Below are 12,439 nucleotides of genomic sequence, written 5' to 3' on the forward strand. Positions count from 1 at the left end.
CACTGGTTCACAAGGAAACCCAAGGCATGGTTATCTCTGGAATAAGTGAATTTCTTTTTGCAGCTCACCTACACTGACCCTTTGTGTGGTTGTTGGAAACAAGGTGTTGCTCAGCTTGATAAAACAGGGTTAATTAGTTGTTATGAAGGAGATATGGCTTTTTGAAGGTTTAACTCCTGACCTCTTAGTAGACTCAAGGATAAGCATTCTGTTTGCATTGCTCCCAACCTACATGGTGAAAACCCTCATCATCTTGAACCAGCATGTCTCAAGGGCTTTTCTGGGGGAAACTGCCTTTTTTGCTTTCAGGTTTTCTACTAGATCTTCCACTCACCCAATGCTCACCTGGTGCAGCATTTCCCAGGCCATAACTGAGTCATTCCACCAGTCTGCACTGGAAATGGCTCTAAATGCAATCATAGCTGCTGTAGGTGCTTTGTTATGGAAATACTGTTTTTTATAGAGGTGCTTTGGTGACTCACCTCTTTATCCATCGCCTGTTCGAAGCAGTGGCTGCAGTGCAGCAATGGGTGAGTGCATGGCCATCTGCCCTGTTCCTTCAGCTGTGCGGTGTCTGACTACCAGAGGTCTTCCTGTGCCAAAGAGTGTAGGAAATTTTACAGTTTAAATATGTGATTGATTTTAGAGTGCGTTGGAGCAACTGAGGTGTTTGTCACCCTTTACATGTATAGCAGCTGTTGAGCATGTTACAGGTGCTGCTTTGCTGCAGCCTGGGTTCGTAAAAGGTCTTAAAATAATAATACTAACAAAATTTCAAAGACCAACCCAAGAAAAACAAAGCATGGCTATTTGAGGATGGGAGAAGCTTTGATAAAGCTTAGGTTTGCTGTGCTGAGAGGCTGCAGATGCCCATGCCTCACCTGTGGCTTTTCTGCCCTACAGGCATCGACATCCTGAAGCTGGTGGCCGCCCAGGTGGGGAGTCAGTGGAAGGACATCTACCAGTTCCTGTGCAACGCCAGTGAACGGGAGGTGGCGGCTTTCTCCAACGGCTACGCAGCTGACCACGAGCGTGCCTACGCCGCCCTGCAGCACTGGACAATCCGCGGGCCTGAGGCCAGCCTGGCCCAGCTCATCAGCGCACTCCGCCAGCACCGCCGCAACGACGTGGTGGAGAAGATCCGAGGCCTGATGGAGGACACCACACCGGTAACAAAGGGCTCAGCTTTGCATGGTCTTGGCCAATACAGGGCACTGCATGTGAGGGCGTGGGACCCAGTTGTGGCCTTGAACTTAGCTAAGAGCCCAGTAGTTGGGCTCCATCTCTCCATGTAGCTCGTCAGGGGCTTATAGTTAAGTTGTGCAATGCTTTTGAGCAAATCTTTGCCAAACTTTGCTCAAATCCTAGTCAAAGTTTTGATGAACTCTTGAGTCCTATGTGTTGTGCTTTGCACATATCTTCGAAGATCACCGCGAGGATGTGATAACCTTAGCCCTCATTTCAGGGACATGGAGGAAAAAGCATCCCCCTTTAAACTTGCTCTCAAACGCTATAATTAAATGCCATGGATTTTGTGAGAAGCATCTTTGAGCACTAAATGAGTTGCTTCCTCCAGGATGGTGACTGGTGGATCTGGGGAGTCCATCCATGCAGTCTTCCAGAGTTCTTGCCCTTCTTTGGCAGCTCTGGCCTTAAAACAACCTGTCCCATATTTTGGGACAATAAATAAATGGCTGCAGAATTTCCTGAAGTAGGTTCTTGGCCAAGTGTAAGTTAGTGGGAGGTACCCTGGTGACTTTAGCAGTTTGTTTTGGCCACCACTGCCTTACTTGTTTCAGTTTTTTGGCTCTGGTAACTTGGTGATCTTCTCAGCATGTTTGTAAAGGTGATGAATGGGGCTTTTTCTGAATGTGGAAGCCAATGGGACAACATTTGAATGGGAGTGATTGAGGGACAACTGTTCCCCCAAAACTGGTTGGTGAAACATTTCCCGTTGTCTTAGCCATGACCCAATCCCAAAGGGGAGCAGTTGGGTGCCTGCAGACCTCTCTGTGCGCCTGGCAGGGTAGACCTTCTCGTATAATAAAGCTTACGGGGCAGAGCATTTGTCAGGACAGGGGATTTCCAAGTCCTGTTTTGACCATCACAGACTTCCCCCTATTAAACGTGAAGCTTGTTCATCAGCACAATGCCTAATTAACATACTCGGGCTCTACAGTGCTCAACACTCCTGAGCATTGTGCTGTTTTGGCCAAGACCATCAGGTGGTGCTTCTGAAACAGCTCAGAAATGTGTGTGGCAGCCCAGGAGCAGGGTTTATTGGGTGACCTGTCAGCAGGGTGGGCTTCTCAACAATGGAGTAACCACAAGCCATTGGCTTGTACATGCCCATAACTCTGAAACTACAGTGAATAGGTGCTCTGGAGAATGAGAAACCCCAAATCTCATGGATAATTGTATGCAAGTTTTCTGGGCTTCCTGACCAGCTTTCCTGGAGGATGTTTATCTTTGCTTTTTTTTAAAACAGCATGTGGTGTTCCTCAGTGTCCAGCAGCACCTGGATTCTGGTGTCCCCCGCAAGTTTCACTTCCTTTCCTAGAAATGGGTAAAATTGGGTTGCTGATCTTTTGAGCAGGTGGCTTGGGTGGGTCCACATGAGAAATTTGGCTTGTTTCAGCATAGGAATTGTTTTTTAACAAATGCACCCAAGCTGGCACATCCTCCTCCCCCACACATCTGATTGGGCTTTTCCAGATGAGCGTCCCTCATGATCAACCTTAGGAGTTGGCCATTCCTGTGCCCTGGAGGTCCTGAAGCTTCGTGTGGGATGTCAAAGCCTTGAAGTACCCCAGGGTGCAGATTTAGCACAACAGCACATTGTGTTTCTGCAAGGTGTTACCTGCTGTAACCTGTCTGCCTCCTCTCCCTAAATTGGCTCCTGCACTGTCGATGTGGGTGGTGAAAGAATGGCCCTGGGAGGGGTTCAGGAAGCTGTGGGAAGCAGCTTGTGCATGGGAGGCCAAATCGTGGAGAATTTTGCTGGCGGCTGATTGGCATCACAGCAGTCCTGGGAGCCAAGTGCTCAATACCAGGAGCAGGCATGGAGGTTGATCTTTGGGGTTTTTTTAATCTACTGTTTGAAAAGCCTTTAATTAGAGCCAATTGGGGTTTGACTCTCAGCAATATGTTGGTCCAAATGCAGACAAAGCGAGGCAATTTGTCTCTGTACCAAACTGGTTTGATCTGGAGAAGTGGGTTGCCCCGTTGGTGGCAGATGCGGGTGCTGCACTGTACCTCTCCAGCCCTGCAAAAGCAGTCTTGCAAAAAAAGTCCAAACCAGCAAAATAGAATAAAAATAGTTTTTTGTACTGTGGAGGGAGTGAGGACCGTCATAAGCAATGCAAATACATGCATCTTCCCTATGGCTAAGTTGCCCAGAGGGGTTCTGGATGTCCCATCCCAGGAAATGTTTAAGGCCAGGTTGGATTGGGCTTGGAGCAACCTGGTCTAGTGGAAGGTGTCCCTGCCCATGGCAGAGGGATTGGAACGAGATCATTTTTAAGGTCTCTTCCAACCCAAACCATTCTGTGATTCTAAGGAACAGCATGATGCCCTTGGGGTGACCTGAGCCAGCAGCGAGCCTCTAACACATGCTGGTGTGTCCTACATGAGCCCAGGAGGGATGAATACATGGATGGCTGTGATGCCTGTAGTGCCTTTGGCCCCACCTGGCATGCCTGGGTGCAAAAGGGGGTTTCCCCATTTCTCTCCATGATCCTGTGTCATCAGAAATCACCAACACCCTCAGCTCATAAGTAAAAAAATGTGTCATTGAATGCCATAGCTCTCAGACAGCAAATTGGTACCCTAAACCTAGCCAGACTGCCTTCACCATCCCATCCTACCTGCTGTCACATCTTTGTGCTAAATCCTTTATCTGGTGTCTGGCTTCACCCTGTAATGGGTGAAGTAATGCTCCTGTATGGAGGCAAAGCTGCTCTTCCCATAGCGCCCCATTGCTTCAGCAGCCTTTTGTGCTCTGAAATCCAAATATTTACAAACCCTGATAGAGGAATTAATCAGAGTCCCTGGAGCGTTACGGTACATGGCAGGAGCATTTTCCTTCAGGTAGGGAGCAGCTCCACAGCAGACTTGGCAGAGTTTTTAGCTGCAGGAGATTATGCTGGTTTTGCACGGTGCTGGATGAATTTAGGTTAAAACGAGATTAGCCCTCTGAATCATTTCGCTCAGGGTTTTTTGCAGCTGAGCCAGAAAATACGGCAAGCACAGCAGCTGTGTGAAGGTTTTTTGGGGTATATTTAACTCACAGGGCTCCTGTTAAAACTTGGCCCTGGCCATGAACACTCCGCAGGCTTGAGCTTTACAAAATCTCTCCCGTCACAGGCAGGTTTGCCAGGCAGCAGCGTGCGAGCCTGGGCACTGCTTAGCAAGCACAGGCACACCCCAAATTAGTGGTGCTGACAACAACAAAAATAGGGGATAGAGGGGGGAAAAAAGGGAGGGGTCTCTCACTGCTATCCCAGCAAATTGCAGCTCTCCATTTTGAGGGTTAAAATTAGACAAGTTCAGTGAATCTACTGGGGAGTGAGGTTTTTTTGGGGTGCATAACAGCATTTTTCAGCTATGGAGGAGTGCCTGTGCTCACCTGGGTTGGCCTGGGGTGGAGCTGGCACAGCTGGTGGTGTTGGCTACCCTGAGTGCCTTGCTGTGAGCAGTGCTTTAAGCTCTCAGTGTTTTATTTATGGCTCTGCTGGCCTTGGCTGAAGTATTTCAGGGACTGGGTGGAAGGGAAGCAAACAGCCTCACTCAGGGTTTTCAGCAGCACAGCCTCAGCAAAGCTGAAAAAAAAGACTAAGGGAGATGTTGAAAGTGGAGAGGGGGAGGCTGCAGCCCCAAGCCCAGCAAGGTTTAGGTCTGTGGCTAATTTCATGCTGCGGATAATCCCATGAATTAGCAGATGTGTCATGGCTGGAGCTGGTGTGAGGTTAAGCCGTGGGGTTTTTGGGGGTGCCAGAGGAGAAGATGATGTGAAAGCAGCCCTGTATCCAGGCATGCAACTCTGGCAGTGCCTTGTGGCTCCTTTTCTTGCTCTTTTGCAGGTCAAAACCATGAGGGTTGGAGTCAAGAGCCTGGAGCAGCGTTTCTCAAATTCAGCCCCTGTCAGCTCCCACCCATCCCCTTTGTTTCATAGTTTGGCAATGCAGAACTGGGTTGGGCCCAGTAATTAGGAATTAACTTTGTGCTGTGTTAACCTCACGTGTCAGCAGTGGAGTGAGGGTTGGATGGATTTTCCAGCCAGAGGAGACTGTGGTCTAAGGGCTGGGAAATGCCCAGGCAGCCTGGAAAAAACAAAATTGCCTGCACGTTTTACTTCTGGACTTGCATCAGGTTTTACTTGAGGCACAAAGCTGTAGGATAAAGTAGCCAGAGGCGTGGGGAAGGGATAGAGCTAGCTGGGTTTTGCTCCAGGTTTTCCTCCAGAATTGCTCTAAACCATGAGGTGATTTTCAGCAACCCAAGGTGAGGTTTGAACTAGGCCGGAGAATGTGCAATAAGCAAAAAGTAATAATTTATAAAGCAATTCAAATATAAATAACATAAACACAAAAATATAAACTTTATATATGCAGTGATACTCAAGGTTTCCCTGCTGTAGTGGCCCCATCTCCTGGGATCTGTCTGTTTGCAGTGTGGGGCTTGGGAGCATAAAAGGAAACTAGAAGATGGTTTCTTCTACTAGCCAAACTCAGTATCAACTTACTCAGCCTGTAATAGGGTTTGAAAACTCTTCATCTTGGTTTCATCAACTCTTCATTATGGTTTTGAGTTGAAAAAGTGAGTGGGCAAATGCACAGAAATGAGAAGCCACCAGGCGTTCTCCTGGAGACGACAGCATCTCATGTTTGGAGAAGCATTTGGCCCCTGAATGGCAGGAGCCGATGAGGAAGAACTGCTTCCTCTGTGGGTGGCTGTGTTTTGGTCTTGGTATTTAAACCCTCCCCACACCCATCATTGCCTGTCCTGGGTTGCATGAGGCTTGACTTGAGTGGCTCTTCTCCAGGACTGCCTTGTGTTGAGGGATGTGGCCCCACCACAGAGATGCACCAAGCACTATTCTGAAACCCTGCTGGTGAGATGAAGGGCATGGAGAGGAAATTTGGGCTTTCCCACCCCATCATCCTTGTGCCCTTCGCATATTGGCGAAGGGTTTGCCTCCTGCTCTGCAGGATCTGCACACCGTCACTGCATCTCAGCCACCTCGATGAGACCTCATGGCCAGTGTTTAACGTGCCAAGGTCTGGTCTGCATTGAAGGTGGATCCCCAAACACCACATGGACCATGAAGCCACTTATCCAAGTGGATCCTGCCTACATCTGTGGGGTCCATAGCAAGAGCATCCCCCACCAACACCACCCTGTGCCTCCAGCCTGGCCTGCGCCAGGCTGCCACCCAGTGCACCCTGCTTCATATGCTGGGGTTTTTCCTGCTGCATTCCCTATGGAGGCATAACAGACCTGGGAATAGGGTTGGTGTCAGCCGGGTGTCATCTTTTGGCAGAGAATCTGGGAAACAGATGCCTCAGTGCTAAATTTATCCCCTCCACATCCCAGAGGGTACACAGCCACCCTCTGCAGCAGCCAACCTGCCACCGGCTTTTGTTCTCGCCTGGTTGCTGCAGGAGGAGTTAGAGGGAAGCATTGCCTGAGGGAAGGGTGTTTCTAGTGCCTATGACTGCTCCTTCCTAATGTTAGCACAGCAGCTGCAGTTTCTGTTTATCCGAGTTAAGCTTTTATTGCAGTACTGGTACAAAGGCAGAAAATGGGACCAACCAGTTCAAACAGAGCTGTTGAGAGCCTCTGTGAAAAGAAAACAAAGCCAAGCCTATGTCTTCTTCTGCCCCCATCCCCTTCTGTCCCTTTTCTTCCATTTAGGAAGGGCCTTCAGACACCCTGAGCTGCTTAGAGCATCCTCCCCGATGCAGTGAAATCCAAGAGGATGTCAGTTCTTGAGCCGCAGTCTAAAGGAGCTTTTAGGATTTTTTTATTAATATTTTTTTGACATTGCAAATCTCTTGCTGCAGTGCTAAAAAAAAAGCTTAAAAAAACCCTGGCAGAGCGCCCCAGTGTAACTGATGGGTCGCAGGAGGCTGCTAATGCGACAAAGCCAACGCGGTGCGTTCAGTTTTCATGCTGGACTGTGCATGTAATAGTGTCCCATGTGTCTGTCTGTGCAGGTGCAGATGCAGCCTCAGTGGCAACCGCCGGACCCCGGCAACGAAGACATAAAGGTGAGAAAATTTGGTGGCTCTGGAAAGGCAGAAGGGTTGCAGGAAGGTGTGGTGTTGTGAGGTTTTTTTCCCAGCCAGAGCTTGGTTTCACTCAAGCACTGCCGTTCTTAAAAATAGGAATGGCCAAGGTGGTTTCAACCAAATGAGTCACGGGCTATGAATAGTGTGTTTTTACACCTATTCCACAGTCTTCACCTCGCAGCAACCTTTTGCATTCCCTGGCCTTTCAAAGCCCTCATTCCCACTTGCTTTCTTCCCCGCAGTTTAAATATTAACACACATCCGAGCATCCTGTTTGTTTTGCCTCAAGCTCACAACTGTTCAGCTATTTGGAAAGTTTTGGGTTCCCAGGGCACCTACAGTCTAATAACCTCGAGTGATTCTGTCTTTTCTAGCGTGTTTTAGCAGCTGTTTAATTAAACACCAAATGATTTTGTTCTGGGAAGGGATTTTCCTTTCTGCTGGGAAGGCAGAGCTGGGGCAGCTGGGTGCTCCCTGCCCTCCCCTTAGTCAGTTGCTGCTCAGTCATCCGGGCCCTCTTTGGGAATCAGTAGGTGGGTTTGTTGTTGGATATTAGAGATGAGCTGCACAAGGAAAAACTAACCCCTAAAGCCTGTGTTATTTTTAAAGGGGATATCAGAGCGTATTACAATTTGGAAGGCAGCCAGCTGCTGTTACAGTCCTTCCCTTGCTATTCCCCCTTAATGGCAATAGCTGATTCTTCATGATGAGCTGTACTGGAAAGGGAGTTTCAGAGGAGAAGGCAGATTCTTTTAATTAAAAATTAAAGCTGACTTTTATTTTTAACATGCCTATTGCGTAATGTGCTGAGCTAGAACAAATCCTCCCCTGTTTATTTTCAATGAGGGAAGAAAAAACCCTTTTATTCTACCAGGAACAGGCTTCAATGTTAACTTAATGTGAACTAATGGGCGTCCCAGCAGACATGTGATTTGTGGGTGGCAAATTCCTCGACACGGATGAGGAATATTCAGGCACATCCATTCCGGCATGGAGGTGGCTCAGCAGCTCCCTTTCCCACAGCCATTAATTCCAATTTTGTATTTTAATCCTTGGGTAGTAGGCAAAAGCATGTTAGCAGGAATAGCCTGGTCTCCCCCCTGTAGAAGGAGAAAATAGGGGTGTGAAATGCTGTTGTGCAGTGGGTTGCCTGTGGACAGTGTTTGCAGTTCTGCACTCTGGCAGATCGAACAGGGATGCAGGGTTTGGGAAGAAGTTGAGTATTACATGGTCCTTAAAGCAATCTGCTTGGTGGGACCCAGAAGGAAGATGCAGAGCACAGTCAAATTAGGAAGTGAGTTCACACCAGCATTCAAATCATAGAATCATATAATTCTTAAGGATGGAAATGACCTCTAAGTTTATCAAGTCTGAATGTTAACCCAGCATTACCATGTCCCCAAATGCTACATCCACAATTATTTGAATGCCTCCAGGGCAGCCTATTCCAATTCCTGACCACCCTTTCAGCCATAAACAGCCCCTGGCACAACTTGAGGCCATTTCCTCTCACCCGTTGCTTTTCAAATAGTGCTGCTTCCCAGTGCAGCATGTCCCAGGAGTACTTGCTGCTCCCTGTGTCTTTGGGACTGTAGAGACAAACTCTTGCCCCTGGCTCACGTCAGGGTAGGAAAAAGCAAAGGCTCCATTGTGGTCACTGCCAGCTCCTGCCTGACCTTCATGGCCCTGAACTTGGAGTGTGGTGGGATGGACTTCTCCATCAGGCCTTAATGGGGTGCTTACAGGATCAAGGGTGAGACGGGGCAAACAAATCATTAACTCAAAGTGTGACCAGTGTAGCTGGTCAGAGCCACGTGCTGCAGCAGAGATCGCCGAGGGGTCTCACAGCTCTCGCCATGCAGTCTTGGCACTGGTTGGAGGCATGGAGCCAGGCTGTGCCTTGCTTTCAGCAAACATTAGGTGTGGAGCAGATTTGGGGGATAACTTACCTGCTTGGGCATCGTCACCTGTTGCCCCCAAGAGCTGTGCTTTGGGTTTCATTAAACTGAGAGTGAGAAGGAAAACCAAGCTAAAATGCTCTGCTCTGTTTGCAAGCACAGTCCTGGTGCAGTGCTTTTTTCTACCAAGGGTGCAGATAGTGTTACCCCTCCTGCCTGTTGAGCACTGGCATGCCAGATGCCAGCTGATGTCTACTCTGGGTCATCTCCAATGCCCATTCTGGGTCAGTAGGTCCCCTGGGAGGAAGCAGCCACCAATGAGTGGACCACTTGCCAAGAGAGGCCCGGGGTGTGTTGAAAGCCAGGGTGTAGGTGGTTTTGAGTACAAGTTAGTTGCGTAGCATCCCCTCAAGTTAATTTCTTCTTTTTCTTCCCCCCAAAGCTGGAAGGTGACAAACTGGCACCGCCGGCAAGCCCCAGCCCGGTGAGCCCTGCGCCCACCCCCAGCCCCAAGCCCCCTGAGGCAGCCGTCCTCACCGTGGAGCCCTCTCCTTCCGAGAAGAAATGCTTCTTCGTCGACGAAGCAGAGCCCCTCCTGCGGTGCGACTCCACCTCCAGCGGCTCCTCCGCGCTCAGCCGGACAGGCTCTTTTATTACCAAAGGTACCAAAGCCAGCCCAAGGGGGAGTGGGAGGACTGAAAGGACACCATGACATGTCCCGTGCAGTCAGCACACATGGTAGAGCTGCCCAACATAAGATAGCATTAAAGTAAATAACTGGGAAAACTGGCTCTCCAGGATACATTTATTACATCCTCGTTCCAGACCAGAATATCCTGTTAGCAAAGATGATAAAGATTTGAGACAGAAAAACACATTTAAAGGCTTTTAACTCTTTGAAGTTCTGCCAGGGAAGTTGTAGCATCCCTGGATGTTTGAGGGGGTGTTTTTCCTGACTTTTGGCTGTTGTGTTGGCCTGTGTATTATTGTGTGAGATGAAACCAGAGAATATAATTTCAAGGTTGATTTTTTCCTTTTTTTTTTTCCTAATTTTTTTTCACTCTTGGTTGCATTTGCTGCAGCATGTGACTTGAGATGTAAAGCACCATTAGTCATCCCCCTTTTTTAGGTGGTTTAATTTACTCTATTTAACTTGCTGCATTTAATCATCTTTAACTTCTGATAAAGGTGAAACACTGCGCTCAGCCAATCTACCAAATTTATGCTTGGGTGCAGAAATGGAGCTGACCCAATGAAAACAACTTGAAAGAGCAGAATTCAGCTTTTTTGGCTCCTCTCCTGCCCTCACTTTTCCGTATTGGCCATTCAGCATTTACAAATGCTGCGTTTGCTCTTGAGGGATCTTGACTGAGGTGCTTCAGCAGCACTGGTGTCTCCCATCTTCTCTCCATTGCCCTGCACCTCTTCCCTCAGTTCTCCTTGTGATATGTGCCTCTCCAGAGGTGGCACCAGGGGATGGACCAAGGAGAACAAGCCCTGTTTAGCAGAAGTTCCTTGAGGAGTTTCTTGACCACCCTCTCCTTTCCTCCTACAGAAAAGAAGGACACCGTCCTGCGCCAGGTGCGCTTGGACCCTTGCGACCTGCAGCCCATCTTTGACGACATGCTGCACATCCTCAATCCCGAGGAGCTCCATGTGATAGAGGAGATACCGCAGGCCGAAGATAAGCTGGACAGGCTATTTGAGATTGCTGGAGTCAAGAGCCAGGAAGCCAGCCAGACCCTCCTGGACTCTGTCTATAGTCACCTTCCTGATTTACTGTAGGCACTGGGTCACCACACACTCCGAATATCTGCTAGAGCTAGCTTGGCACTCGTTAAGATGACCGACAATATGCAGGCAGGTTTTGTTGTAGAATATATGGCCAGTATTTTCGTTGAGGTGTCCTTGGTTTTTGGAGGGGGGGCAGTTTGCCAGCATTGCACCCCTCCACTGTAACTCTATCGCTCAGTCCAAGTCTTTGCACCCTCTGCCCCCTTTCCACGCCTCTCTTCTCCTTGTTCTCATTCCAATCAGATCAGCCGATGCACTTTAAAAAAATAAAAAAATAACGCAGTTAATGAACTAAAAGACCACGAATCTGGTGTAATTTTAACACATTGAAGTGGGGATTGCTCTGTAAATCCCTTTTTCTGTCAAAGCTGTCGCTCAGAGTGACCGTCTCCCACCATTTCTCTTCGCCTCGGAGCAGTAAATGGCAAAATCACACAAAAAAAAACACCCCAGTTGTTGCTGATTACTGTCTCTTAACGCAGCTAAGCTTCCCACCCGAGCTGACTTTTTTTTTTTAATGTACTATTGTATGGCTCATATCCATTGCTGAGATTTTACTAGCACGGTTATTTATTGTATGGTTTTCACCTGGACAATGCATCGCGCTCCTATACGCTACAGCAGAAGTGCTTTACTGCAAAGAAAAGGGGCAAGTCCCACCAACCTTCAAGGCAATGGAAAGGTCCTTTGCCTTCAGTCGAATGTAAGGAGTTTACCTTGCCTTGCCATGTGTGGGAACAGTGGGGCCCCAGAGGGAGCCGGTGCTGGATGTGGGGAGGCAACGGCGACCGCCCGTCGTCCCCCTCTCCTCGTGCTGTGAGACTTAAACCAAGCTATGCTTTTACACTCGTGTCTCTTGTTTTTTATACAGACGTGGCCGATAAGTTCTCTGAAGACCTCTCAATAGTCTGTTCAAATCACACTTCACTTTTTATTAAAAGAGGTTGGGGGGTGGGGGAAAAAAGCTGCATCGTAAGAAGTCTGTCTGATTATATTTGCAATTATTATGCTCCCGTAACAAACAGTCTGTACTACGCTCAATTTGAAGAAATAATGATATGAGGGTGGCATGAGCTGCCCCATGGGAAGGGGTGGGAGTGGGGAAAGAGGGGAATGAATTGAAAAATTGCCTTCCAGTGTACTAATTTATTAATAAATACTAGGTGTTTGTTACTTGACATGGTTCTGTCTTAACCTCCTTAACAACTGCCTCTACTCAGGGACACCTGGGTTGGGTCAGGGGCTTGCTCAGAGTGTCCATGGGGGAGTGATGAGAGAGATTTTGGGGCTGGTGAGGGGGTTGTATCCTTTAGCTTTGATGCTAAAATGCGATTGTTTTCTGTTGACAGCATTGCCTTAAGCCCCCATGGTCACTGCTGGAGCTCTGCAGGTCCCTGCACTGTGCTGTGCTGGGGGAATGTGTGTTAATCCCCATAGCAGTGACAGATCAGATGG

At 48.4% G+C, this 12,439-nt stretch overlaps 1 protein-coding gene across 1 annotated transcript; it reads left to right on the forward strand.

Moving 5' to 3' along the window:
• Positions 1–903: 903 nt before the first annotated feature.
• Positions 904–12,162, forward strand: LOC103810653 (tumor necrosis factor receptor superfamily member 21-like; the record flags this gene model as incomplete). Its single annotated transcript, XM_009083566.1, has 4 exons — positions 904–1,169; positions 7,218–7,271; positions 9,633–9,852; positions 10,746–12,162. Coding segments are annotated over 4 exons (770 nt in total), but the record flags the coding sequence as incomplete, so codon positions are not given.
• Positions 12,163–12,439: the final 277 nt, after the last annotated feature.

The sequence above is a fragment of the Acanthisitta chloris genome, unplaced genomic scaffold (genome assembly GCF_000695815.1).
Source record: "Acanthisitta chloris isolate BGI_N310 unplaced genomic scaffold, ASM69581v1 scaffold18311, whole genome shotgun sequence".
Lineage (NCBI taxonomy): Eukaryota > Metazoa > Chordata > Aves > Passeriformes > Acanthisittidae > Acanthisitta > Acanthisitta chloris.